At 40.0% G+C, this 27,905-nt stretch overlaps 1 protein-coding gene and 1 non-coding gene across 2 annotated transcripts in view; one reads left to right on the top strand and one right to left on the bottom strand.

Moving 5' to 3' along the window:
- Positions 1-27,905, top strand: part of TM9SF3 (transmembrane 9 superfamily member 3) — a 66,314-nt gene that overhangs the window by 6,818 nt on the left and 31,591 nt on the right. Inside the window, exons 2-6 of the mRNA XM_058671640.1 lie at positions 2,982-3,177; positions 13,927-14,049; positions 19,290-19,450; positions 20,430-20,507; positions 26,509-26,640. Coding sequence (XP_058527623.1) covers positions 2,982-3,177; positions 13,927-14,049; positions 19,290-19,450; positions 20,430-20,507; positions 26,509-26,640 — 690 coding nt within the window. The remainder of the gene's footprint in view (positions 1-2,981; positions 3,178-13,926; positions 14,050-19,289; positions 19,451-20,429; positions 20,508-26,508; positions 26,641-27,905) is intronic.
- Positions 23,264-23,375, bottom strand: LOC118759475 (U6 spliceosomal RNA). The gene has a single exon (XR_004996209.1). It is a non-coding gene; the product is annotated as a U6 spliceosomal RNA (small nuclear RNA).

The raw sequence follows: 27,905 nt of genomic DNA, 5'->3' as shown, positions 1-27,905 counted from the left end.
ACACTCAGTCATCATCATGATTCTAAAAAATGTTTGCTTTAGAAAGTGTACTATAGCACATATTGTGATCTCCAATTCACAGTTTGCATAAAATAAAAAGCTGCCCTATTTGAAGTATATTATTTTTCGTTTTTAAAGGAACGTGTATAGGGCTCCTTTAACACGTTTTTTTTACAATTTAGGTTTATAACATTTCGGCAAGGTTCTCAAAATGTCTTTTGTCATCAACATTCTGATCTTAAGTGGATGCCTGTCTCAAAAACACACTTTTGCAATCAGTAGTCTGTTAGTGCCCATATTCCAGGTTTCTTTTACATTACATTCGAAGTGTACATTTCAGCATTTCTTCAGTGTTTTCCATTGTATTTATTATGTATCAGTTATGCACATTATTATACTGTGCAGAAAGGATTTGCCTTTTTAAGATTTATTTATTTTTATTGGAAAGGCAGATATACATAGAGGAGGAGAGAGAGAGGAAGATCCTCCATCCACTGATTCACTCCCCAAGTGACCGCAACGGCCGGTGCTGCGCCGATCTGAAGCCAGGAACCTGGAACCTCCTCCAGGTCTCCCACACGGTTGCAGTGTCGCAATGCATTGGGCCGTCCTCGACTGCTTTCCCAGGCCACAAGCAGGGAGCTAGATGGGAAGTGGAGCTGCCGGGATTAGAACCGGCGCCCACATGGGATCCCGGGGCTTTCAAGGCCAGGACTTTAGCCACTAGGCCACGCCGCCGGGCCCCAGGTTTTCATTTTAACACTAGTTGGTGTTGGTTAGTTTGGAGCACTGTATTGAGAAAGATTCTGAAAATATGTGCAGCAGAGAGGAATACCTTGATAGATTTTGCAGCTGTGAGCCTTGTATGCAGGAGTGGTGTCATGTATATGTTTTTCAGCCCTCTAAGATAGAAAGTAGTTATGAATGGGGATATGTATGCATTAGCATTCACATCTTTGATTCATTACTTTGTATATGAAGATTACCTAGAGTTGTTTCTGTGAGCTCAGTTGAAACAGCTTGTGATTTTGTTCATAATTCATCTTGACTCCTTTGCCAGAACTAAATTAATCATACTTTTTGGTACAGTAGTCCTTTATTAACTGTAACACTTCTTTTTTTTTTTTTAAGATTTATTCATTTTATTACAGCCAGATATACACAGAGGAGGAGAGACAGAGAGGAAGATCTTCTGTCCGATGATTCACTCCCCAAGTGAGCCGTAACGGGCCGATGCGCGCCGATCCGAAGCTGGGAACCTGGAACCTCTTCCGGGTCTCCCACGCGGGTGCAGTGTCCCAATGCATTGGGGTGTCCTCAACTGCTTTCCCAGGCCACAAGCAGGGAGCTGGATGGGAAGTGGAGCTGCTGGGATTAGAACCGGCGCCCATATGGGATCCCGGGGCGTTGAAGGCGAGGACTTTAGGCGCTAGGCCACGCCGCTGGGCCCAACACTTCTTTATTGTTAATCATTTACTTGTCTGATTTCACTATGAACTGTGAACTTCTTAAAGGAAAGTATTCTCTTTATTTTTGTATCCTTAATACTGTATATGGAACATGTTTCACACACATTAAATAAGTAAAACATTTTATGTCTTTGATTTGGATGATTTATATGAACAGCATGACATATAATGTTTGAAGATGGTATCATCGGATCTGAGTTTTAGGGTAGTGATGATGTGACTAAAAAGAGGCTAATGTTTGAGGTAAAAGAGGACAAGTTAATGTTGTTGGTTCTCTTGAATGCAAAGGGAATTGGTTTTTCAGGTTTTCTTGCTTGAGAGAATGGCAGTACCATTAAGAAAAACATTGGGGAAGTTGGATTTGGTTAGGAGGAGTTTGGTTTTGAGGGAGTTTGATTTTGGAGATATTAGATTTTGATTGAACATATTCATTAGTTTTGAATGAAAGGTTGGAAATAAAGATGTTGTCATGGACTAGTTGGGTAGTTTTCTCTTTGGAATGCTGCATAGCAACCTGTCTTATAATTGCTTATTCAGTGTCCATCTTTCCCTTTGAACTCCAGAAAGGCAGGAAACATCTTGTTCATAACTGGGTTTTCAGCTATAAATGCATTTATTGGCATGAGACAGTAAACATAATTATTCATTGAATAAATTTCTGTAGTACTAGTTGATTTAAATGCATGTTATATTTAATTTATATAGCTAATTACTAGTTCTAAAATTACCTGAGTAATTAGTTTTCATGAGTCATTGGAAATCTAAACTTGTAGAGATCTTAGAAATCTTTGGCGGATACTCCAGTTGGACTCTGAAAGGCTAAAGTTAGCTACCTAAAGTCATTGACCCGTAATCCAGATCTAGCCGCCATGTAGAATGTTCACTAATGCAATGAAATATGAATACAGCACATGTTGTTCAGGCTGGTAATGGAATGTTTGCTTATGGGCTTGTGGAGGTTTGGTAACATGACTTTTCTTCCTTGTTTAGCCATTTCTGTGTTCAGTTTTGTGACAAGTGGCTGTGTGAAAGACAAGAAAGGAGATGCAGTTTTACTTGTGCTTGCTGGCAATGTTAGATTTGTTTTCTTTTGGTAGTTAATGATTAAATGAGGTTCTGGATAAACTGTCGATTTTATCTTCTTTTTTCATGAGTCTTGTTAATCATAAGTTTACCATTGATTGTAGAAATGGTAACTATAAAATATGGTAAACAAATCTAATAAAATAGAAATATTCTTATAAGCTATTGTACTTCATTTAAATACTGTCTTCTGTAAGAAAAAAAATTGAAAAATTGGAACTTGAGATCATACAGAATATAATTTTAAAATGGTAGAGTTCCATTTTTAAGGTTTGAGTAGTGGTCATCAGATTTAAGCATACTTCTAATATTTTATAACATCCCAAAGAGAAGCTAGAACACTGTTGTTACAATAAATAACAAATTTGAATAATTAATTGAATTAAATCAAAATACATATTTATGTTGTTACTTGTTTTCTTGTTTCAGTATCAAGATAAAGAAGAAGTGGTTTTATGGATGAATACTGTTGGTCCTTACCATAACCGCCAAGAAACATACAAGTACTTTTCACTTCCATTTTGTGTGGGGTCAAAGAAAAGTATTAGTCATTACCATGAAACTTTGGGAGAAGCCCTTCAAGGGGTTGAGTTGGAATTTAGTGGTCTGGACATTAAATTCAAAGGTAAGCAGTTCCTTCCTTTGGCACTGTTGATGCTGGAACCAAGGAAGTCGGTGTTGTTTGGGGCTGGCACAGACCCTGAAGGACATTTAGCAGTAATACCAGAGGCACTGTCCAGTTTGACAGATGTCCAGACATTTCTAGTTACCCTCTGTTAAAAAACTAAATCTGTTAAGTGTATTTTGTTTATGAAAGTATATCAGTAACTGGCAAAGGTGCATTTTGAATATTTATAGAGTGATGAAATAATTGTATATAATATTTATTTCTCTAACATTTTTTTCTAAAATGTGTTTTCCAGTTAGCTGCTCAGTGGTTAGATAAATCTATCTTGGGAGAGGCATCAGAGATTCATAGCAAAGTAATTTCTGGAGGTTTGAGCCTGGAGTGGGAAGTATGGATACTTTAAAGCCTCAGATTCAAACTTGTACCATTGACGCGTGTATTCATCAGTTTTGTATTAATTTACATCTTAGCATCTGTAGGATATTTAAATTTTAAGTCGAAGACTGAAGGCTTGAGGAAAACTCACCTGTTTATTATTGAGGAATTTTCATCAAGCTGTTTGAGTCCATTTCTTCTGTGTTTTCCTTTGTGATGTCAGACAGTGCACCGTGCCTAGGCATTTCTAGCACAAAGAGCAGAAACTTCAGAAATTGAATTACTGTAAAGTTCTATATTTAAGTGTTTTGGTTTTTGAATAGAACATTATTGATAATCGGGGGCTTTGAATTTTAATCTCATTTTTTGTTGTATTAATTTTAGTAAAATTGCTTACTCCAGTTTTGATTTATTGTCTGTGGAAAAATGAGTAACTGATTTTGGTGGTTTTAGTGAATTGGAGAAGAAGATGTAAAATGAAATAGTTTAAAGGTAGTTAATTTACTTTTGATTTATTAAATTATTTGATTTTTAGAGATTTTCTGCTGTTGTTGAGAACAGGTACACATGCTTATGTTCCTTTTCTCCTTATACCCCTTGGGGCTTAATTATAAAGCTGAGTCATATATTTAATTTTATCAGTTATTGTAAACATACCCTGAGGCTTGTGTTTTAAACTAACCAGATAATTTAAACATTCAATTACCAAAAAAAAAAAACCCACAGAAATTGTGATCTTTCAGAACCTCAATGCTAAACTTATTTTTAATTTTGTTATTTTCCATATTTCATGGACATTTTAAGTTTATTAAGCAAGAAAGAGTAGGAAGAAAATCTTAGTCCTGAAATACCTTGATTTCATCCATTTTCAAAAGCTTCAACCCTGTTCGTTGAAGAAGAATCTCACTGTCTAGGTTTAATTCCTTGAAGCTGAGATGGAGAACCAGTTAAAAGAGAGGAGCGTGTTGCCCTGCTTAAAAGTAGGTGCATTAGCCAAGTGTTTTTCGTTGAGGATTGATGTGGTTGCTAGTGTCGTGTCACCTCTGCATGTTTGGGGGCTGTGCTGCAGATGCTGCTGAATGAGGTGGTCCAGATGAAATAGTAAAGGCTAGTTAGAGTTCTCGTCCCCCTCTGTTCTTTTAGTTTTTCTAAGACAGGATGGGTCATGCTTTGAGATGTGTTCTTGACTGTTGGGGTATCCTAACGTTTTAAAGAAAGTATGTCCTTTAGAGATTGTGTCAGCCAGCTCCCTCTCAGAGAGACTCAGAGATGAGTGACTTGGCAGTGGCCTATCAAAGGCTTACTAATCATGCATTGTCATGGAAACTAACACAATCTATTTCTGTGAGCTATGGCAATATTTATTGTCATTAATTTTGTATCCCTTTAAGGTTCTTTTGAAGGCAGATTCCAGAAAAATTTTTGGAATTACTGTGAAACCAGAAAAAAAAAACACATTTGTATACACATGGATCTGTTTTTCTACCATAGTATATTCTGTCAGACTAAAAGGAAGGGTATATTTTTGAATGAAAGTATGAAAGTCACTGAAGAAATTATTTAATGATGGTCTAAGATTCTTAAGATTTTTATGTGCAACTTTTTTTCTTAAAGTTTTAGGTGCTAACATTAGACAAAAATGCCAAGTTGAGACTATTTAGAGAAGGCACATTAAACACACATTGACGAACCAAGCCGAAATTCACTAGAGAATACCGCTTGGAACATTGCCAGGGTAAAGAGGAAAGGACATGTGTTTTAGAGTCAGAGAGACTTGGTGCAGCTACAAGCCTCTGCAGCCTGTGTGGTTGTGGGCAAATACTCAGATCTCCTTGCTCTTGTATTCCTTTTCTGTGAAGTGAAGGAAATGGTATCTGCTTCATAGAAGCGTTTCACATTGAAGTGAGGTTATGCATGTGGAGCATCAATTGGCCATTACATAATTACCTTCAAGAAATTATGTACTAACAGTACATAGTATTTGCCTGTAGTTAACAATCAATTTTGTGTTAGCAATTTTGAAATATTTAATTAATTGATTATAGAATTGTCCTCAGGCAATTGCCTAGTAGCTAAATACTCACTTTACATGCACCGGGATCCCATATGGGTCCGGTTTATATCCCTGCCTCTCTACTTCCCTGCCTGTGACCTGGGAAAGCAATAGAGGACAACCCAAAGCCTTGGGACCCTGCACCCATGTGGGAGACCTGGAAGAAGCTCCTGGCTTTTGGCTTTGAATTGCCTCAGCTCCAGCCAATGTGGCCACTAGGAGGGTGAACCAGCAGAAAGATCTTTCTGTCTCTCCTGTGTAGATCTGCCTTTCCAATAAATATAAATAAATCTTTAAGAAGTAAAAAGAATTTGACTTATACTCAAGCTCTTGGTTAGTTCCTCCAGAGCAAGGACAGTTGCATTCTTGTTCACCATTGTATCCTAAACTGCTAAGACACAGCAAGCTTTTAATAAATTGTCTAGTATCTGAACTGTTCCTGCCTGTTTTTTTCTTATGATAATTGAACCAATGAATGATCTGGAATAGTAATTAGTTTTCTAATTAGTTAATTAATTAATTTGGCCTGGAGGGGATTCCACTTGGGTGGGGCCACGCCAAAGCCACAAACCATGATCTCCCTTGGGGCCCAAGTACTTGGGCTATCTAATATTACTGTCTTACCAGGCACACGAATAAGAAGCTGGATCGGAAACAGAATAAGTGGGAATCAGGCCAACGCTATAATATGGGATACTGGCATTGCAAGCACAGTGTAACCTGATGTACTATAGTACTGGTCCCCTTATTTTTTCTGTTACTATTTCGTTGAGTCTCTTTATTCATATTCTGAATTCGTGGAGGAATGAAATTATTTTATAAGTATTCTCTGAATTGGTCAGTTAAAGTGCTACAGATACAGAGAAATACCTGGGACTGCTTAGAGCTTTAAATTTTTCTAGTTCACTGATGCTCTGTCTTGGCTGTTCTCGTCATTATCCCCTGTTTCCCTCTAGAGATCTGACTGCCTAGCATAGGTGTCTGGAAAGTTCTCTGGAGGAAGCTGAGTCTGCCTCTGGTCTGCTGTAGGCAGTGAGATGACATTCATTTAGCTGTATGATGACTGGAGGAAGGGACTTGAGTATTTAGTACCTCCAAATACGTATGTTATACGATCCCTGCCTTTTTGTACTTTTTAAAGACTTTATTATTTTGTTTTGTTTTGTTTTATTTTGTTAGTTTGGTGGGGCAGCAGAGGCAAAGAGAGAGGTCTTTCATCCGCTTCATTTCCCAAATGCTTGCAAAGCCAGGTCTGGGCCAGGGTGAAAGCAGGAGCCAAGAAGTGTAAGTGTCCCACGTGGATGACAGGGACCCTAGAGCCTTCATTTGCTACATCCCAGGATGTGCATCAACACTGGAAGCTGGATTAGTAGAGGAGGTGGGGCTCCATCCTACAAACTGTGGTAGATTAGAGGAATCCCAAGCAGTGGCTTAGCCTACTACACCATAGCCCCCATCCTGTACCCCCTGCTTTTTAGACCTGAAGTACCTCCAAGTCTAAAGTATCTCCTGAGCTTTGTGGCACCAGTTCCTCTGTTTAATATTATGTTCTTTTCTTCTCCTGCTTTGTTAGTCATTTGCTGTTGTCCATCTATCTTTCCCTTTTCCAAAAATCTGCCTACATTTTTTTTTTCTCCAGTGTCTTTCCTTTTTCATTTTGCCCTCATGGATTAACACCCTTTAAAAAGAGAGAAACAAAACTTGACATGTTTATTTAAGTGGTAGAGTTAAAAAGTTGGAAAAAGAGAGGTAGGAGAGAGAGATAACTTTCATCTCCTTGAATGACTTACAGTGGCCTGAGCTGGGCCAGTCCAAAGCTGGGAGCCTGGTGCTTCTTCTGGGTCTTGCATATGGGTGCGTGGGCCCAAGTACTTGAGCTGTCCTCTACTGCTTTGCTAGGTGTGTTAGCAGGGAGCTGGATAAGAAGTGGAGCAGCTGTAACTAGAAGCAGCAACCATATGGAGTGCCAGTACCACAAGTGGCAGCTTTACCTGCTGTGCTGTGGTGCCAGCCCCTACTATCCTTTACTAACATTTTAATGGACTTTAGGAGGAAGAAAGGACATACTTTGTGGTTATATTCCTTGCTTAATTGGAAGTCTGGGAATTCTATGCAATATTTTACCCTGGATGATTTCTACTAAAGTATGTTAGCATTCCAGATAATTTGATTTTGAAATCTGTCAATTCTTGTTGTATGTGATTCTTAATTCTTCAATACCTATACTAACTACAAATTTGATAAGTACTGGCTTTGTGTAAGTTATTTATGTTACCGTTGGTAACATTGTTCTCCTCTAGGTTGACATCTTTTATTTTCAGAGAAATGTTTGTGACTATGTAAGTATTAGATGTGTGTGTGTGTATATATGTGTATATTGTGCTGGCTTTAAGAATAACGTATGTTCAGTGTATATAGTTTGAGAACTACAGGAAAAATATAAAGAAGAAAATTAAGAAATCACCTGAATACAATACAGTTACCACTTAACTTTTTGATATATTCTCTTCAATCCTTTTTGTTCTCTGATCATCCTCATTATTTAAAACTATGAAAAAATTGAGCTTGTGTCGTAATAACATCCTTATTCATTGCTAATAATTTGACAGACACTGTTTCAGTCCATTTTAACTCAGTTATATATGATTATTTTGAGTTCTGCTAGCTCTTCTCAACATTTATGAGTTTATATTGTTATCTGCTGTTAATGTATATACATGATATTCTATAACTTGTATATGATAATGTTTCATCATTTTCCAGTTATAAATTGCTGTGATCCAGCTTTCTATCCTTTTTTTCTTTTTCTGCTTTTTATGGTTAAAAATAATAATGCATTTGGTTTTCATTTTAACAGAAGTATTTTAATTTTTGAATTTTTAATTTGGGTAAATTCTTTTTTTAATATATTTTTTATTTTGATAATCTTACATAGTTGATTAGGGCACAAAGGGTCAAGGGTTACAGGAAAGTGGGTAAGACCATTTTTTTTTCTGTATTGGGATAAGAAAAGAAATAAAGTGAGAAGCCCCACCCAGCCTCCCACCCATCCCAGGTCCCCGATGTGGGGCATGCTCCACGGGTCCTGCTCAAGCAGTTTTGATAGTTCAACAGTTCTGAATTGCTGTCAATCTTGCCATTCCAATCACGATGAAATCTATTCAGAATCCACTGGCTGACATAGTCTCTTCATGGTTGGGTTCTGAGATCAGCAGTTCAGTTGGAGGGATCTCCAAAGAAACTTAGTCTGAGGTGATCCCAGTCCTGACTCTTATGTGTCAGGGTCCGGCACTGTCTGTTGCCCCAGTCAGCTTTTGCACATGCTGGTCATTGCAATTGCTGGGTCAGTTCTGTTTCCAGACCTGCCTTTCACATGAACCAATGGTTATTACAGTCCAGCCCAATCCTGCCCAGTTCATACTCAGCCCTCATGCAAACCAGTGGGAGCTACAGCCTAGTTGGGGCGACTCCCCATAACCCCCACCAGGCCTGCCCCCTACCCTGATTCCTATGCTTGCCTCTATGTACCACAGACTTGTTCAGTCTGTCCCACATCCCATTTAGCTCTCGTACTTGTCTATGGGCATTGAAACCTAGTTCAACCCAACCAGCCCTACTCTCCAGTCCGCACACATACTGGTAGGTGCCTTTCTAGCCACCCCAGCCCCTGTCTTGGTTTTCATGCTATCCAGTGGGAGAGGCAACCCAAGAGGGAGGTACCCACTGTTTCCCTCCTAGGCCACTCCCACTCCTGGATTATGCACTCTCCAGGTGGTTCTTGAGTTTAATTTGACAGATTTAGCCCTGTTCTGGCCTCTGCCAGCTGATGCTGCGGCTAAGCCCAACCAACCCTCACCCACTCTAATTTATGTTTGCACCAGCCTGGCTTTTCCCTGATCTAGTTCAATGGGGCCCATAGGTGTTGTAGCCCTGCCTGGTCTGGTCTGCCCCCCATCCCAACTCACGCTCACCATGGATAAATTCTTAAGACTGCTGAATCAAAGGGTATGAACATTTTTGAACTGGTACTTTTTACATTTTTGATTTTTCTTCTTTGAGTGACGGAGAGTGGATGTGCTGTGCAAGATTGAGCGCTCCTGTCTGCCCACTGTTCACTCTCCAAGGGGCTACAGTGACCTAGACTAGGCTACAGCTGAAGGTGGAAGCTGGCGTGCAATGCACATCTCCCATGTAGGTAGGCAGAAACCCGGTTACTGAAGCCATCACTGTTACCTCACAGGATCTGCATTAGCAGGAATCTGGAGTCCAGGGCCAGAATAAGGAATTGAACTTACATATTCCCATATGGGATATGGTCATCTTTCCTAAGTTCTACCATATGAGATATGGTCATCTTTTTTTTTTTAAGATTCATTTATTTTTATTGCAAAGTCAGATATATAGAGAGAGGAGGAGAGACAGAAAAATCGATCTTCTATTCAATGGTTCACTCCCCAAGTGACTGCAGTAGCTGGAGCTGTGCCGATCCCAAGCCAGGAGCTCTTCCAGGTCTCCCACATGGGTGCAGGGTCCCAAAGGCTTTGGGCCATCCTTGACTGCTTTTCCAGACCACAAGCAGGGAGCTAGATGGGAAGTGGGGCTGCCAGGATTAGAACCGGGACCCGTATGGGATCCCGGGGCGTGTGCAAGGCGAGGACTTTAGCCGCTAGGCCACCATGGTGGGCCCCAGTCATTTTTTCTGTTCTTGTTGTTTTTCTTTAGGCTTATATATCTTTATTGGAAAGGCAGATTTACAGACAGAAGGAGAGACAGAAAGATTTTCTGTCCATTGGTTCTCTTCCCCAAGTGGCCACAATGGCTGGACCGCAACTGATCCAAAGCTAGGAATTTTTTTCGGATCTCCCTTGTGGGAGCAGGGTTCCAAGGCTTTGGGCCACCCTTTGCTGCCCTCCAGGCCATAAGCAGGGAGCTGGATGAAAAATGTAGCAGCCAGAACATAACTAGCACTCATATGGGATTCTTGCACATGCTAGGTGAGAATTTAGCCACTAAGCCATCACACGGGCCTAGGATATATCTTAACTGCTAGGCTTACCACCCACTTCTCAGGGCATTCCATAGTACATGCTGTTATCCACAAAAACTGCAATTTATGCTGCTGATCCATTGGTTAGTTAACTAATTCCCTTTATGTGGTTGTTTAATTTACTGTGATACACCAATTTTTCCATCAACACATTCCTTTAATTCGTTTGACTGTTAATGGTGTGCTTTACTGCCCTCTAGCACTGTGGTAAGCTCTGGGTACAAAGAGTTTAATCAGGAGCTCTATGTACTGCAGGTCTCAAGGTTCCTTTTTCAATGGGCCTTCTGAAATGGTGCACTTAATTTTATGTGAAAGTGCATTTTTCCAGGACAGGGAAGATATTTTTATTGAATTCTCAAAGGGGTGTGAGGCCCAAGGAAACTCAAGAATTCTGTCTTTGAAGATAGAGAATATTCAGTTCTTAAAGCAGTTCTGGGACAGAGGTAGTACAGATGTTGTCTCCTTCACAGTTGAGGATAAATGACTTTCTTTTATTCACATACCTAGTAAGTAGGGAAGCTCAAACTACAGCTCGTGTTTCTGCCCAGTCTCTGTAAACTTGTCTGTAGGGCAGTCTTGCCAAGTTCTGCCAAATTTAAGGTACTGTTTATCTGATTTTTTTTATTTAGTGTGTGATCAGAAGAAGGCAAAGGGTCACGTCTTGTGTTCTTAGAGAACCCATGAATAATTGTGGTATGCTGTGACTGCTTATTTAGTCATTAATCTGGATTTTTCATGATAGATGTATTGATATGTGATTTGCAGAATTTGACTTTCCTTTTTACTTGAAAAATTGTTAGCATTTACCATTTTATATCTTGGGGTTTTTTTTCTCCCATTAAAAACATTAAAATGGACAGTGTTTGCCCTGGCAGTTAAGGTGCAACTTGGGATCCCTGTATCCCAGATTGAAATATTTTATCCTGGCCCATCCCTGGCTGCTGCAAGGATTTGGTGAGTGAACTAGTGGGTGAGAGCCCTCTGTTCTCTGCCTCTCAAATAAAAAGACTGTCTCTCAAACTCTGGTTTTGTTTTTGGTTTTAAGTTGTACATCAACAAAATCTTACCTGTGTGTTGTTCAGAATTCTCAAGTGTGTGTCCTGAGAAAGTAATACCTGATTATAATTTTGAAGCAGTGGTTTACGGTGATAGGTTTTCCAGTTTGACTACCGAGTAATGATTTGGCAAATCCATCCACATTGCTATAGTTTTCTTAAAATTGGCCTCTTTCTGAGAGAAGTTCTGGGTCTTCAGCTTTGTAATATTTGTATTTTTCTACTTGTCTGAAGATGAATTTCGTTGAAATATGATGAACCAGTGTCTGTTTTGTAGGCTACCATGATAGGCTTTCTTCTGTTCTCCAGCATTTCTCTCCTGGGTTCTATATCACTGAAGAGTACTCTTCATCCTGCTTGCCATTTTTTTCTGAAAGATGTTTAAAACTTTAATTTGTTTGGATTGGCTTTTCTCCTATACAGATACATGAAGCTACCCATTCATACATAGATGCATGTTCTAGTATACCTTGTCATCTTTGTCAAATAAGTGAAAAATCAACATTCTTAAAGTATTGCTACTCTGCGGAGGACACTAAAGCAGACATAGCTGGGGATAAAAAGTAGTTCTGGGTGTAGCTCTTGGCACCTAAAGGTGTTTTTAAGACAGTGACTTGCGCCCGTGAGGTAAAAAGTTTGAATAGAGCTCTGCATTATAATTGCCACAGGCAGAAAAAACCATGGAGCTTCAGAGAAAAGGACAGGCTATGGGATGTGAAAGGTGTGGGATATCAGACTATGTGGGTGTTTTGGGGGACAAGATTTTAGGATGGGCATTTGAGGTGTAGTTTACAGCATGAACACAAAAGTCCAGAATTCAAAGAAACATGATGTGTGTGGAAATTCCAAGTAGGTGAGGTTGGAGAAGCATAACAGAGAGGATGGGATAATTGGTTACTTGGATGACAAAACTGAAGTTCAGACTGAGGAGTCTGTTAAACACTTGGAGTGGTGTCATGTTGTGTATTTCAGAACTTTCTATGTAAACCCACCAAAGTGTTAATGACCATCACCAACAGATGTCTGTTACAAACAGTGAGAACTTCAGTGGTTTTGCAGAGGGAACTGTGAGGCTTCCCACAGCTGCTGTAGCCATTTGTTGCCCTTAAAGTCAGAACCATTCTTTGATTCTGGCTGTCCACTGTATACCTGTAGTTGCTTGCTGTTGTTTTACCCATGATCACACTCCATAGAAACATGGGGCCCTGTGTTGCCAGTTCTCCTTATTCCTGCTGTAGGAACTCACTTTAGCTGTCTCATTTCCTGATCCTCCTCTGTTTCATTGCTCAGCCTCAGTTTTACGAGAACCTAAAATTGCTTTCCGAGTAGAAAGAAAAGCTGTGTGCATGTCTTTGTTGCAGAAAAAGCAATTTTCTGACCCCACAATGAGGGCAAGAGTAGTATTACTGCTATCTTTTTCAGTGGGGGTTAGGGTTACCCTCTTGGGGCTGATGTTGATCAAGGGAAGCTCTTTGCTGAGGTTAGGTGTGCAATGTTGCTGGATGTCTTCATTTTAACTCAGATTTCTATTTCTTACAGAATATAGATGGCTGTTACAGTCATGACTTAGCTACAATTTATGTTTAAAAGTTTTAATCAGAATTTAATAGGATTTTTCGGGTTTTTTTTTGGGGGGGGGGGAAACTGCATTTCTGAATAACTATTTTTATAGTACCAAAAATGCGAAAGCAAGACTGGGCTATCTTTTGATAGAGTAGGTTAAGATTGATATTAAGATTGATATTAAGATTGATATTAAGATTGATATTAAGTTTTTATTGTTCATTTTATTGTTTATTTTACTTTATTAGAAGCATTTTGAAACACTAGGTTTGTAAACTATAAACCATCTGTATGGAATAATGATAGTAGTAAGTTTGAAAGCAATCAAGAGTAGAAATGACTCATCTTAGAGACTTTCTGGGAATTTATGGTGTTCCATTTTAGATTTATTTGTTAAACCAATTTATCCATTTTAAATTTCCTTTGTAAATGTTTTTGTATAATTTTCTCTGTATAAAGTAGAACTTCTTGGTAAGATAATTTATGAAAATAAAGATGATGAAGAGTTTGATTATAAAAACATTTTAAAAGACATATGGATAGAATAGATTCAACTGTTATGTATAGAATCTTAAGGAAATGTTGGCTTTTTAAAAAAATCTATAATTAGTTTGCAAGCCATTGAACTAATTTGTACTTTTTAATTTATATAGATGATGTGATGCCAGCCACTTACTGTGAAATTGACTTAGATAAAGAAAAGAGAGATGCATTTGTGTATGCCATCAAAAATCACTACTGGTACCAGATGTACATAGATGACTTACCAATATGGGGTAAGTATTAGATGTTATATTTGAAGTTTGAGAATGTTTGTAACTTAAGATTTGTGTAATTACTCTGTTAAGGTGATGGGTCATGATATAATTGTTTTCAGCATCTTCAACAGAATCACTTTGGTACTAATTTTATGGTCCTTTGTTATTAGTGATTTTTGACATTATCAAGCCTTACATGAAACTTTCACAAATATAACTTCTCAGACTCAAAGAATCTGAAGTACTTGAAACAGTCTGAAATATCCTGTGGCCTCTTTTTGTTTTATTTTACTTTTTTTTTTTTTAAACCATGATTATAGGGACTAAGATTTTGAAATATAATTTTGCCTTTCTGTCATGTGCTATTGTAATATGGAATGTGATTATTTTTCAAATGGCTCTTTGATCATTCCTGTTATTTTCCAAAGCTCCTTAATATTTAAAATATTTTTGTTTTATCTCTTACTCATCAATGGTAATGAAGAGGAGCAATGGCATAGTTAATAAAGATTAGCATAATAAAAAGTCAGTAATGTTTGGCTTGATCGTATTATTTAAAATGCAAACATGGCCTGATATAGCCAGCATGTTTATTCTCATTTTTCTGTTAGTGATTTTTCTTTTTATCTTGTTTTTTACCTCTGGGCATCTGCTATTGTATATTTGTAATTAATGATTTCTGTATTTTTAAAGATTGTAAGATTGTTAACAGACAGTATGCTCATAAGCAGCAAAATATGAAAGACTGAATAGATTAAGACAGGGTTTAATTACATTAAAATGGGATGTATAAGAAAGTTAAGCTCGAGATATTTGTGTACTTCATCTTTATTGTGTTGCATATAAATGACTGTAATCAGAATTGTGGCTGCACAGACATTTTTGTCTTCAGCTTTGAGGGTAGTGAATGTTAACTAAAGATTTTAGATCCTGTGTCATCCAAGAGAGCTCCTTAATCTGAGTCCCTTCACTTTTGATAGCAGTTTCCTCCCTTGCTTTTTTCCATTGTCTGTGGGTTTCTTGTCTGAATCCCTAATTTTTTTTCGAGCTTTCTGAAAGAAACTTTACTGAAAACAATGTTTTTGTTTTTGTTTTATTTGTCTTAAAATATGAGAAAATATTTTTTAACCCTGGAATTCTAGGATCTACCATTTGGGGGAGATATTTTTGGAGGTCTTATAATGTCCGGACCCTTGGAGAGAACTTGTATGGAAAGAAAAAGGTTTTATATGATTTTTTTGTTGGGGTAAAACTTTCATAGTTGATTTTTAAAAGCCTCTCTGAGATTATCCTTTTATTAGGTATAATTATGTCTTTACTTCCAAAATCTGGCTTTTAAAGTAGATATGCAAATATAAACTAATCATATTAATTATTAGAGGAATTTTATTTTATCTTTTTAAATTTAATTTTATTTTTTTGATGTTTACATAGTTGATAAGAATGCAGGCTCATGAAGACCACTGAATAGGTTGGGGAGGGTCGTGGTTTGGGGGAAGGTGAGTGGGACTAATGCTTGTAGTTTTTCTTTTCTTCCCTTTTCTCCTGTATCTGTGGGTGGTTGGAGGGAAGTGGGGGAGGTGAAGGTAGCTGCTCCCAGTTGGCAAACTACATCAGTACCCCAGTACCCAGGGATGGGGGTTGTCTACTTGATGTCATCTTTTAAACCCCCAATGTGGAGAAGAATGTTCCAAGAATGTTGCTTTAAGTAGTTTTGATGGTTCTGAGATACTGTTGGTTTCTCTGCTCCAAGGTTGAGAAAATCCTTCCAAGGCTCATTGGTTGATAGTCCACCCCAGTGCATCACACAGACATTTGCTGCCTAAGTTTTGCCAAGAGAGCAGTCCAACCTGTTCTGTTCATCTTCTTGCATGTCACTTGACATCCTCTGTAGGCCAAATGAGCTGGCTATTATGTTCCCCTTATGCACCTTGGCATGCCATCCGTTGTATAGGCATCAGCAGTGAAGGAGACCCAGTCCCAATATATGCATTCCAAGATCAGACTACAAATCCTGTGTTTCTCCTTGTGGCTGGAGTTTTGAGTCCAAGTAGTCCAACTGGGGAGTCCCCTAAGAAATCTCACCTGGGGTGATCCCAGACCTGACTCTTGCATGTGCCAGCCAGTACGTTCAGTCCATCACCTGTATAGGTCTATGCACATGCTGGTGATTCCGTCCCCAGCCCCAGTTACCTGGTAGGTTCCATCCCTGGCCCCATGTTCCATGCAAACTGACAGATGCTGCAATGTGGCCCAGCTCAGCCCAGCAAGCCACAGACCTGGCCCTTGCTCACAGTGGGAACTGCAGCCTAGTTGGGGCAACCCCCAGTAGCCTCCTGACTCTCTTCAAGCCTGACACCCAACCCCAGCCCCAGTTCCAGCACTTGCCAGGCTAGTCGGGTTCTTTGCTGCATCCTAATTTTAGGGTTCTTGTATAAACCTATGAGTGCTGCAGCTTAGTTCAGTCCACCGTACTACATAAACCAGTCCACGCATACGCTGATAGGTGTTGTCACCTTGTCCAGCCAAGCCTGCTCTCAGCCTGGCTCTCATGCACACCAGTGGTAGCTGCAACCCTACAGAAGAGTGTTCACAGTTTCCCTACTAGACCCAGTCCCCATCCCAGATTCTGTACTTTACAGGGAGTGCTGTGGTCCAGTCTGACATGACTTGTACCCAGTCCTGATACTTGTTAGCTTATGCTGCTGCAAAGCCTAGCCAGTCAGCACTTATCCTGGTCCTTGCATACACCAGAGGATGCAGTGGCCTGGCTTGGCTCAGTCCTCCCCAAAGCCAGCTAACATACAGGCCAACAATTGTTGCAGCCCTGCCCAGCCTGGTCAGCTCTTAGTCATAACTCTCATGCTCATCAGTGGTAGCAGTGGCCTAGCAGAGGAGTCCCCGCAAGTATCCCCCACCTGGTTCACTCCTGACTTGGTGTCTTGCATGTGTCGGGTGCTGCAGCCCAGTCTGGAATGGCCCATCTCGCCTCGGCATTTGCCAGTAGGTGCTACAGCCTGTCTCAGCCTAATCTGCCCCCCAATTCCAGCTCATGCTGCAGGTTGCTGCAACCTAGTCCAGCCTGTCAGCCCCTAGTCCTCGCTCTAATGTGAACCTGGCCTGACTTGTACCTTGCCCTGACTTGCACCTGCTACCTGGTGTTGCACACTGGCCCAACCAGGCCCTCAGACCTGACCCACATGTACGCCCAACCCCAGACCCGGCTCTCCTGTGAAACAGTGGGTGCCACAACCTAGCTCAGCCCATCTCACACCCAGTCTGGCTCTTGTGAATGCCAGTGGGTTCTGGAGCCTAGCCCAGTCTGGCACGCCCCACATCAAGCCTAAACATATGCCAACAGATGTTGTAACCATGTTCAGCTTGGTCTGCCCCCATTTCTGGCCCTGACACTCATCAGTGGCAACCACAGCCCAGCAGGGAAGGTCCCCTTAGGCCTCTTCTCCCAACTTGACATGTCCTACCAAGCCTTCTCCCAACTTGACATGTCCTACCCCCTCCAACTCTGTACCACCAGCCCCAACTCTCGCTGGTGGGTGCTGCAGCCTAGGCCTGCCTAACCTGCCCCCCACCCCTGACTCTTATGCAAACCGGTGGGTGTAATAACCTAGCACAAATGGTCCACAACCCATACTGGCTTCTGTGCTTACCAGTGTGCTAAGATTTGGCCTGGCCTTGTCCCTTCTGGCCCATATCCTGCCCTGACTCTGGTGCTCACCAGTGGGAGCTACAACCCAGTAGGGAGATAGAATTTGATTTTCTATATACAATCCCAAACAAAGCAAAGCTATACTTCCTCATTTTGTATCATAATCACTTTGTCAGTAAATGAATAATAATCCTATATAAGAAATTATCTTGGGCCCAGTATGATAGCCTAGTGGCTGACGTCCTCACCTTGCATGTGCCAGGATCCCATATGGATGCCAGTTTGTATTTTGGCTACTCCACTTCCCGTCCAGCTCCTTGCTTGTGGCTTGGGAAAGCAGAAGATTTTGGGCCAAAGCCTTGGGATCCTGCACTCACGTTGGAGACCCGAAAGAAGTTCCTGGTTCCTAGGTTCAGATCAGCTCAACTCTGGCTGTTGTGGCCACTTGGGGAGTGAACCAGTGGATGGAAGATGTTTCTCTGTCTCTCCTCGAAGTCTAACTTTTCAATAAAATAAATAAATCTTAGGAAAAAAAATTTCCTAATATTTTAATAGAATGCATTGACCGTGGAGGGAGAACCTTAGGGAGTAACTTACAGAGCTTCAGACACCTAGGCAGTATATAGGATTGGGGGGTGAACACTGCTGACAGTAAGAGAACAAGAAATGACTTCCTGGGTCGCAGTGCAGTGGTATTGCAGGCTAATCTTTCACCTGTAATGCTGGCATCTCATATGGGCTCTAGTTCGTGTCCCAGATGTTCTGCTTCTGATCCAGCTGTCTGTTTATGGCTTGGGGAAGCAGTGGAGCCCCTGCACCCATGTAGGAGACCTGGAACAAGTTCCTGGCTGCCAGCTTTGGATTAGCTCATCTCTGGCTGTTGTGGCTGTTTGCGGAGTGAACCAGTGTCTCTCCCCCTCTGTAAAATCTGTTTTTGGATAAGAACAAATCAACTAAAAATAATTTAATTAAAAAGAGATAACACCTCAAGTATAATTTGCCTGTCTACAGTTTTGAAGCTTTTCCTTCAGAAGAACAGATTGTGATCGACAAGATCATTTTAAACTGTTGTCTTATGCTCATTTATCTTCACTACTTTGATGACTTTCCAGGGACAGGTGCAGAACTTGAGGCATTTTGATTTTGAACCCATATGTATGGATCTTCCTTGGAATTGATCATAAGTTATTGGAGAGAGTGCTATCCTGGGCCTCCAGAACCCTTGTTTTCATTTTCCTTTGATAACTAGTAGTAAAGTGAACTTCGAAAAGGTGATCTAGAATGTCTGTGAAATTATGGTACTAAAGAGTGTGTGCATTTAAGGTAATAATTGTTACAGTGAAGTGAAACTAATGACAATTATGAACTTTAAGGCTTAAATTAGTAATATCTCATGCTGAACTGCTATAGCTATAGTTTGTGTTTGCTAAGTAGTTAACGAAGAGTCTTGTGTGTGCTTTGCCTTGTTCCACCTGTAAGGAATAGTGATGATAACTGTTTTTATTTACAAAGACATTCAATGTACTTTTTTCTTTTAGGATTTTTTTTTTTTATGTTAAGCTTACTTTGTATGTGGGATTTTCTTTTGTAGGTATTGTTGGTGAAGCAGATGAAAATGGAGAAGATTACTATCTTTGGACCTACAAAAAACTTGAAATAGGTTTTAATGGAAATCGAATTGTTGATGTTAATCTAACCAGTGAAGGAAAAGTAAAACTGGTTCCAAATACTAAAATCCAGATGTCTTATTCAGTAAGCATTAAAATAGTTGTGTACAAGAATATGTGTGTGTTAAATGAAAATGCAGCTTGAAATGTGAAGTAGCAAAATACTCCTAGAACTGTATTTTCTTAGTGTATCTGGTAAACCTTAGTAGTAGGGAATAGATTTATTTCACCTCTAATTGGTCATTAGATAACAATTAAGCAGTTGCAAGACCTACCAGTTGGTACGATGCAGTTTGCTATTACAGTTTGCAGTTAAACTAAGAAGCATGCCTTTCATAGTTGTTTTGAGATTTTAGTACATCGCATTGTTTTTCTTTCCTTTTTTATTATTGGAAATAGAGGTGATTTATTAAAAATTTCTTGGTAGTCATTGTTTACTGTGGTTTGCTCTATCATTTGTGATAATAAACTCTGTAGAGTGAGAGGTGGTTAGAGCCCTTTAGCGACTGTCAAGCTGATTCTGTTCTACTAGGCTTGAAAGTGGAAAGTAGAAGGAGAAATCTAATGTAAATTGTCACTGTATGCTGATTTTTCGAGTAACTGGGTTGAATCTGTTATAAGTAGATAATTACTAGTAGTGCATTACTGGTAGACAGTAGTAGTTTTTTCAAACTTTGTGCACATATACCAAGTACAAACAGTATTTACGTAACAACTTATGAAGGAATTTGATAGTAGTAATAAAGATAATGCAATCTAGTAAATTCGTAATTAGTTTAGACACTTGAGATATGTCAGTTCTTACCACATTTTGCAGGTCAGAGTATACAAGTCATCAATAGTATACAATCATTGAAAATTAAAATGATCTGTAAGTTGTTAAGCTTTATTAGCATAAAACATTTGGTTATTAAAACCAAAAAATTTTTTCCACTGTTTTTCTGTTGTTAATTCTAAGCTTGTAAATCTTTTGAAATTTTGCTTAAGCTTTGTCATCAAATTATGACTTGTTTACTGTGTTTACTGGCTTTGATTTTCAACTGGAAAAAAATGGTTTTTTTCAGGTAAAATGGAAAAAATCTGATGTAAAATTTGAGGATCGCTTTGACAAGTATCTTGATCCATCCTTTTTTCAACACAGGGTAAGTGAATAGTTTGAGACATTGAATGTTTGCACTAGTTAGGGGAACAGATGCAGAATATCTGCAATATATATGCGGGCCCAGTGACGTGGCCTAGTGGCTAGAGTCCTCTCCTTGAAGGCCCCGGGATCCCATATGGGTGCCGGTTCTAATCCCAGCAGCTCCACTTCCCATCCAGCTCCCTGCTTGTGGCCTGGGAAAGCAGTTGAGGACGGCCCAAGGCTTTCGGACCCTGCATTTGCGTGGGAAACCTGGAGGAAGTTCCTGGTTCCTGGCTTTGGATCGGCACAGCATCGGCCGTTGCGGCTCACTTGGGGAGTGAATCATCGGACGGAAGATCTTCCTCTCTGTCTCTCCTCTCTGTATATCTGACTTTGTAATAAAAATAAATAAATCTTTAAAACAAAACGAAACAAAAAGAATATCTGCAATATATATATGCAAGGCACTGTGCTGAATGAAGATTGGTTTTCAAGTCTTAGCTAATGGTGGCTGGCGGGTGTGACCTGGGAGTCACAGGGAGATAAAGAGTTTCAGAGGAGTAGACCAAAACTTTCTTCAAGTAGGAATACAACAGGCCAAAATGCTTCCCAAGCCAAAATGTTAGACTTCTAGGAAGGTGATTATGGGAGATTAGCCCATATCCGTGGTTAAACGGGCTTCTTACTACTAGAACTCAAATCTAAAACAGACAGCACTGGACAGTTGGAGACTTCCCTATGTGGGCATTACCCTTGTAAACTTAAGGTGTGCAGACTCTGGCAGCCTAGTTATTTCCTTTGAAATTTTTGCAGAAGCTTTAAAGAATTGAAGGAAATTAGGGATGGATGTGAATATCTTGAGTGGAGATATTTCTCTTTCTTTTAAAAAAATATTTATTTGGGGGGATGGTGGGGGGAGAATCCCAGATTCTATGTAATTACAACACAATGTAATTAATGAATAAATTTAATTTAAAAATATTTAATTTTATTGGAAAGTCAGATATATAGAGAGGAAGAGAGACAGAGAGGAAAATCTTCTGTCCTTTGAGTCCCTCCCCAAACAGATGCAACTGTTGGAGCCAGGAGCCAGGAGCCTCTTCTGGGTCTCCCGTGTGGATGCAGGGTCCCAAGGCTTTGGTCCATCCGCAGCTGCTTTCTCAGGCCACAAGCAAGAAGCTGGATGGGAAGTGGGGCTCCCAGGATTAGAACCAGTGCCCATATGGGATCCCAGCGTGTGCAAAGTGAGGACTTTAGCTGCTAGGCTACCACGCCAGGCCTGAAGAGTGTACCTATTAAAGTGGGCCCTTTTTGGTTGAGGATGAGCAAGATGATGAAGTCAGAAAAGTAGCAGGAACCAAATCATCTCTTGCTCTTGTAAGGACTTTTTATTTGACTCTGGAATGTAAAGGACACAGGGGAGGTAAATCTGCCATATCTGATAAAAGATTCTCATTTAGATTATCATGTTGGGAGTAAGTTCTGTGGGGTCAGGATTGTGGCTGGGAGACCAGAGGAAGGGGTAGAGTAAAAAGTAAGAAGTTAAGGTGGCTCACAGCATGGAGGGAGTGAAAATGTTAGACTGGTATCATATTGGGAAGGTAAAGCCAGCAGCATCTCCTAATTGCTAGAAAGAGAAAGGTTGTGATGAACTGCAGGGTTTTCATTCTGAGCAGCTGTTAGAATGGAGTTGGTGTATCGGGACTATATTTTGAAATTGTGACTTGTTCGTTTTAAGATGTCTAAAAGATAGCCAAATGGAGATAGGAGCGAGTTGGCTATGTCAGTGTTTAAGGGCAGAGGTGTGGGCTAGAGATACAAGTTTTCCAGTAATTTGTATACAGATACTATTAGAAGCTCTATGACATTGAATGAATACCAACACAAGCCCTGGGACAGTAAGAAGAGTTTAGGGAAAATAGGAAAAAAAAAAAAAAAATAGGAGTGTCAGATGCCCTGGAAGTCATGCAAAGAAAGTAGTATATTGTAGAGGAGAGAAAAAGGGATTGTGAATTTCTTACTGATGGGTCAAGTAAGATGAGTACTAAAAAGCAGCTATTGTATTCATCTGAGTCATTGGTGGGCTTGAAGATCAGTTTTGGTATAATTGCAGGGCAAATGTAAATGTGAAATAGATTCACAGGTCAGGAATTGGAGATGGCATGTATGCACTGGTGAGGAGATTGGCTGCTAAATGGAGCAAAGCAGTAGTACAGTAGCTGTCAGGGAGGTTGGAGACAGGATTTTTTTTTGTTAAGATTTATTTAAGAAAAAAAGTAAATATGCTGGTAGGGTTCAGTGAAGAGTGCTAAACTGACATTGCCAGTGAAAGGGGAGAATTAAGCGGTGCTTTCATTACATAGGTAAGAGGGAATGGAATTTACTGTGTTCAGTATAGGGACTATTTCTAGTATTGATTGAAAATAGCATAGGAGCTGAACCAAATTCAGGCTCTGGCTCTGCCACTTGCCATAACCTGAATGAGTCAGCTCTTCAGCTCTCTTTCCTTGATAGTAAAGCAAGGACTTTAATATCTTGCAGGGTTGTGGAGAAATTTTATTTGATAACATGTGATGTAATGCACCTAGTTTGGTGTTTTGCATATAGCAGGGGCTCAGTAAGAGGCAGCACTATTGGTGTGATTATTATGTCCAGTTGTGTCTAATTCATACCAAATTGAGGGCGCTGCTTTAGGATTAACAACACTAGGGGGTGCTGGAGTGCAGCAGTTAGAAGGATTAGTAATCCTTTGTGATACAAGATTTACTTTTTCTTTTTAATATGGACTGCTTTACGAATTTGCCTGTTATCCTTGTGTAGGGGCCATACTAATCTTCTCTGTGTTGTTCTAATTATTTTTAAGAAATGCTGTCTGATAGAATCATTTTAAAATCATACATTTCATAATATTAGAGTAAAAGACTATTATAAAATGATAGGTGGTATATTCTGGTAGGTATTGCTTTAAAGTTTGTATTTTAGAAAATGGAAGAGTGCCTTATTGCAAATGTTAGCTTTAGTGGTATATCTCTTAAACTGCAGCGTAGTAACTGTGGAAAACTGTTGTCTCTAACAGTTTGATGAATTTACTGATGATGTGAGTCATGTTTTTTCTCCTCTTGACCTTTTCTAGATTATTGATTTCCCAGGGTAGGAACAAAGTTAAATATTTGGAAAAGCCTATCATTATTCACTCCCTTTATAAATCTGACACTTTTGTGATTATCCTTACAACCTTTTGGGGTGAACATTTCAAAGTATAATGTATTCATTGTTTTCTTTGCTATTTCAATGGGTGCTCAATGAATCAATTATTGAGAGAAAGAATGAACTTAGGAGGAAGCATTGGCTTTCCCCTGCTTTCAGGAAGAGTTTATCCCTGATGCAGCACGGTGGGTGACAGAACCAGAGTTGCCCTTCTGCCCGGCCCTCAGCGCAGCTTACTAGCCCAAAGTAAAATCTATCCTGATTCCATGAGCTGGGTAGTCTGTCCACACGTTCAGTTTTCTGTATGGAAAGTTACAGCAGGTAGAGGCCTGAGAAGCTGTCATGTCCCTGTGATGCTTTTATGAGGAGAAGATGCTTGAGTTGGAATTTAGACTAGTTAGTATTTATAAAGCAGAGAAAAGCACATCCTGTGAGAGAAGAAATGATGAGAAAATAGAAATGAAAGTGAGTATGCTGTACATGTTGATCATTGAGGAGGGCTAGGCTGACTGGAATATAGACTCACGTGAGGAATGTTTGCTTATGTTTGGTAAGATAGCCCTGTTTCAGGGAATATAAGAAGATATTAGCAAAAATTAAGCTTTGAAAATGTTTTAATTTGTATTTATTTATTTAAAAGGCAGATATGCACACATGCACATTAACCAATGCACGTGAAGGAGAAAGAACATGCTCACATACTTGGCTCACTCTTCACATTCTGCAGTTTCTGTGGCTGGGCCAGGATGAAGCCAGGAGCTGGGAGTTCAGTCCAAGTCACCAGTGACGGTGGCAGGGATCGAAGCACTTGAGTCATCATCCCTGACTTCCAGAATGTGTGTTAGCAGGAAGCTGGAGTCAAGAATGGAGCCATGACTCAAATCCAGGCATTCCACCGTGTGATGCAGAGTGGGCCAAATGCCTACCCCAGGATTTGATATGAAAGAAAGAATATGTGTCATTGTAACTTACTGTAAAGGAGTGATATGTGAATATATTAAGAAAGATCTTGATAACTTTTTAGAGTATAGGTAGGAAGAAAGGCAAGGAACAAAAAAGCAAAACACAAAATGGCCAACTAGGAAGCCCTTACAGCTGTTGAGATGGGAGAGGATGGTGTGGGACTAGAGAGGAGGTGATAGATAGAAGAAACACCTTTGAAGGAAACAAAAGCTTGATAATTGTTATCTATGAGATGAGCAGGAAAAGAGTTAATTCTGCAGGGCTTTTTGTTTTTTGTTTTTGTTTGAAGATTTATTTATATAGCTTAAAAGAATTACAGAAAGGGAGAGACATGGAAAGTGATCTTTGATCTTTCTTCTACTGATTTACTCCCCAGAAGGCCACACCGGCTACAGCTGAGCTAATTCTGGTCTTCACATCCGTGCAGGGTTCCATGTATTTGGGCATTCCTCTGCTGCTTTCCAAGGCCATAAGCAAATTTTACATAGAGAAGAGAAATAAAGTCTTCCATCCACTGGGTTCACTCCACAAATGGCTGCAATAATAGAGCTGAGCTCGGGCCCGGCGGCGTGGCCTAGCGGCTAAAGTCCTCGCCTTGCACGCCCTGGGATCCCATATGGGCGCCGGTTCTAATCCCGGCAGCTCCACTTCCCATCCAGCTCCCTGCTTGTGGCCTGGGAAAGCAGTTGAGGACACCCCAATGCATTGGGACACTGCACCCGCGTGGGAGACCCGGAAGAGGTTCCAGGTTCCCGGCATCGGATCGGCGCGCATCGGCCCGTTGCGGCTCACTTGGGGAGTGAATCATCGAACGGAAGATCTTCCTCTCTGTCTCTCCTCCTCTCTGTATATCTGGCTGTAATAAAAATGAATAAATTAAAAAAAAAAATAATAGAGCTGAGCTAATTCAAAGCTGCCAGAAGCTTCCTCTGGATCTCCCATATGGATGCAGGGTTCCAAAGACTTGGGCCATCCTCAGCTGTTTTCCCAGGCCAAAAGCAGAGAGCTAGGTCAAGAGTATAATAGCCGAGACTTGAACCAGAGCCCGTTTGGAATGCCAGTGCCACAAGGTAGAGGATTAGCTCTTACTATGTCACCTTGCTGACCCCTAGCTCTTTGCTTTATGTGCCTGGGAAGTCGGAAGAAAATGGCCCCAGTGCTTAAGTCCATGACATCCATGACATGGGAGATCATAGATGGAGGTCCAGACTACGGCTTCTGCCTGGCCCAGCGCTGGCTGTTGTGGCTATTTGGGGAATGAACCAGAGGTAGAATATCTCTCTTTCTCTCCCTCCTTCTCTCTCTTTTTCACTGAGTAAATAAATTTTTTATAAATTTTTTTAAAAGCAAGTGCCTTGGGCCCTGTGACGTGGCCTAACGGCTAAAATCCTCGCCTTGAACGCCCCGGGATCCCATATGGGTGCCGGTTCTGATCCCGGCAACTCCACTTCCCATCCAGCTCCCTGCTTGTGGCCTGGGAAAGCAGTCAAGGACAGCCCAAAGCCTTGGGACTCTGTACCTGCGTGGGAGACCTGGAGGAAGTTCCTGGTTCCTGGCTTTGAATCGGCATAGCACCGGCCGTTGTGCTCACTTGGGGAGTGAATCAACGGACCGAAGATCTTTCTCACTGTCTTTCCTCCTCTCTGTATATCTGCCTTTCCAATAAAAATAAATAAATATTAAAAAAAAAAAAGCAAGTGCCTTAGAATAGTGACAACTCATACCCAGTGTCTTAAGTTTGAATTTTTACATAAAAAAGGTTTTGAAAAGCTATTTTTAAAAATGTTAATGTATGTCATCATGAAACCTATGAATGTCATACATGTTGGTAACATTTTGTTTTGTTTTAGATTCATTGGTTTTCCATTTTCAATTCCTTCATGATGGTGATCTTCTTGGTAGGCCTGGTTTCCATGATTTTAATGAGAACTTTGAGAAAAGATTATGCCCGATACAGTAAAGAAGAAGAAATGGATGACATGGTGAGTGAATATTTTAGTTCTGTTTATAAAAGCAGTAAATTCAGCATTGTTTTGAACATTGGATTAAAAATCATACTTTCTTGTCTGATATTTTTGAGGCCAGATGAATTTTCAGGATTCAGAATTTTCAGATTTTAGAAAGGTATAAAACCCTCCATGGAGTCTGAGACTATGCCCTGTAATCAGATACATTGATGTTTTCTAGTAAAACATGTGAATATTCGTCCAGTATGTAATCAATAAATAGTGTAAATCAAGTCTTCTGGCTGAAGCCAGATTTTGCCACCAAGTAAGGATGATCAGGCTTACAAAATGAACTTTTGAATTGTCAGAGATTTGGGTTAGTCTTGATCTCTTCTTGTTTGTCAGTTAGTGCATACGATTCTGGGAGTGGGTAAAAGAATTAATTGACATTTAATTTAGTGGGTTCAGAGAAAAAGTTTGTCTTGATTCTTTTTGTTGAAAGTATAGAACAGAAAAAATGTTCAATAGAGTAGCAGTGTATTTTAAGTGGGTATGCCCCTTATTAAATAAATTTGGGAAGCAATTTCAAAATTTGAGTGTTAAAATGCTAAATTACATTGTGAAGAATCAGAAGGTATTTGGTGCATCTCAAACAAATGTGATCAGACTCCTTTCCCTCCCAAAGAAATTTCCTTAGGTTTGCTGTTCCTTAGGAAATTTTGTTTTAGAAATGGTGCTTATTGGGATTGAAAAGTAAAAATTATTAAGAAAATGCTATGTGGAATTAAATTGAGGCATTGTGTTTGATATTTTCCCCGAGTTTTCTTACGTTCTAGTCTAGACATTTTTTAGGGCAGATACTGTTTTGATACTTTTCTTTTCCCTTCCCTCCGGCCCCAGTTTTTAGTTAGGACGCAATCTTGGTAAGACTGATAAGAATAGTGTGTGAAAGTAGTAATAAAGTCAGTATACTTTTCTGTCAATTTAACCTTTTCTTAAAATACACAGGGTATTATTATTATTATTATTATTATTATTATTATTTATTTGAAAGGCAGAATGACAGAAAGAGATCTAGCCTTTGATTCATGTCCCAAATGGCCAGAATGGCAAGGACTGGGTATGGCCTAAGCTAAGATCCTGGAACTCTGGGTTCTCTAGAGGGGTGGCAGGTGCCCAGGCACTTGGGCGTCTGCTGCTGCTTTCCCAGGTACATTAGCAGGGAGCTGTATCAAAAGAAGAGCAGTCAGGACTCAGCCAGTGCTCTGATACGAATGCCAATATCACAGGTAGCTGCCTAA

The sequence above is a fragment of the Ochotona princeps genome, chromosome 13 (genome assembly GCF_030435755.1).
Source record: "Ochotona princeps isolate mOchPri1 chromosome 13, mOchPri1.hap1, whole genome shotgun sequence".
NCBI classification, from domain to species: domain Eukaryota; kingdom Metazoa; phylum Chordata; class Mammalia; order Lagomorpha; family Ochotonidae; genus Ochotona; species Ochotona princeps.
Note: the sequence above shows the minus strand (reverse complement) of the source record. Positions and strands in the feature narration are given on the sequence as shown.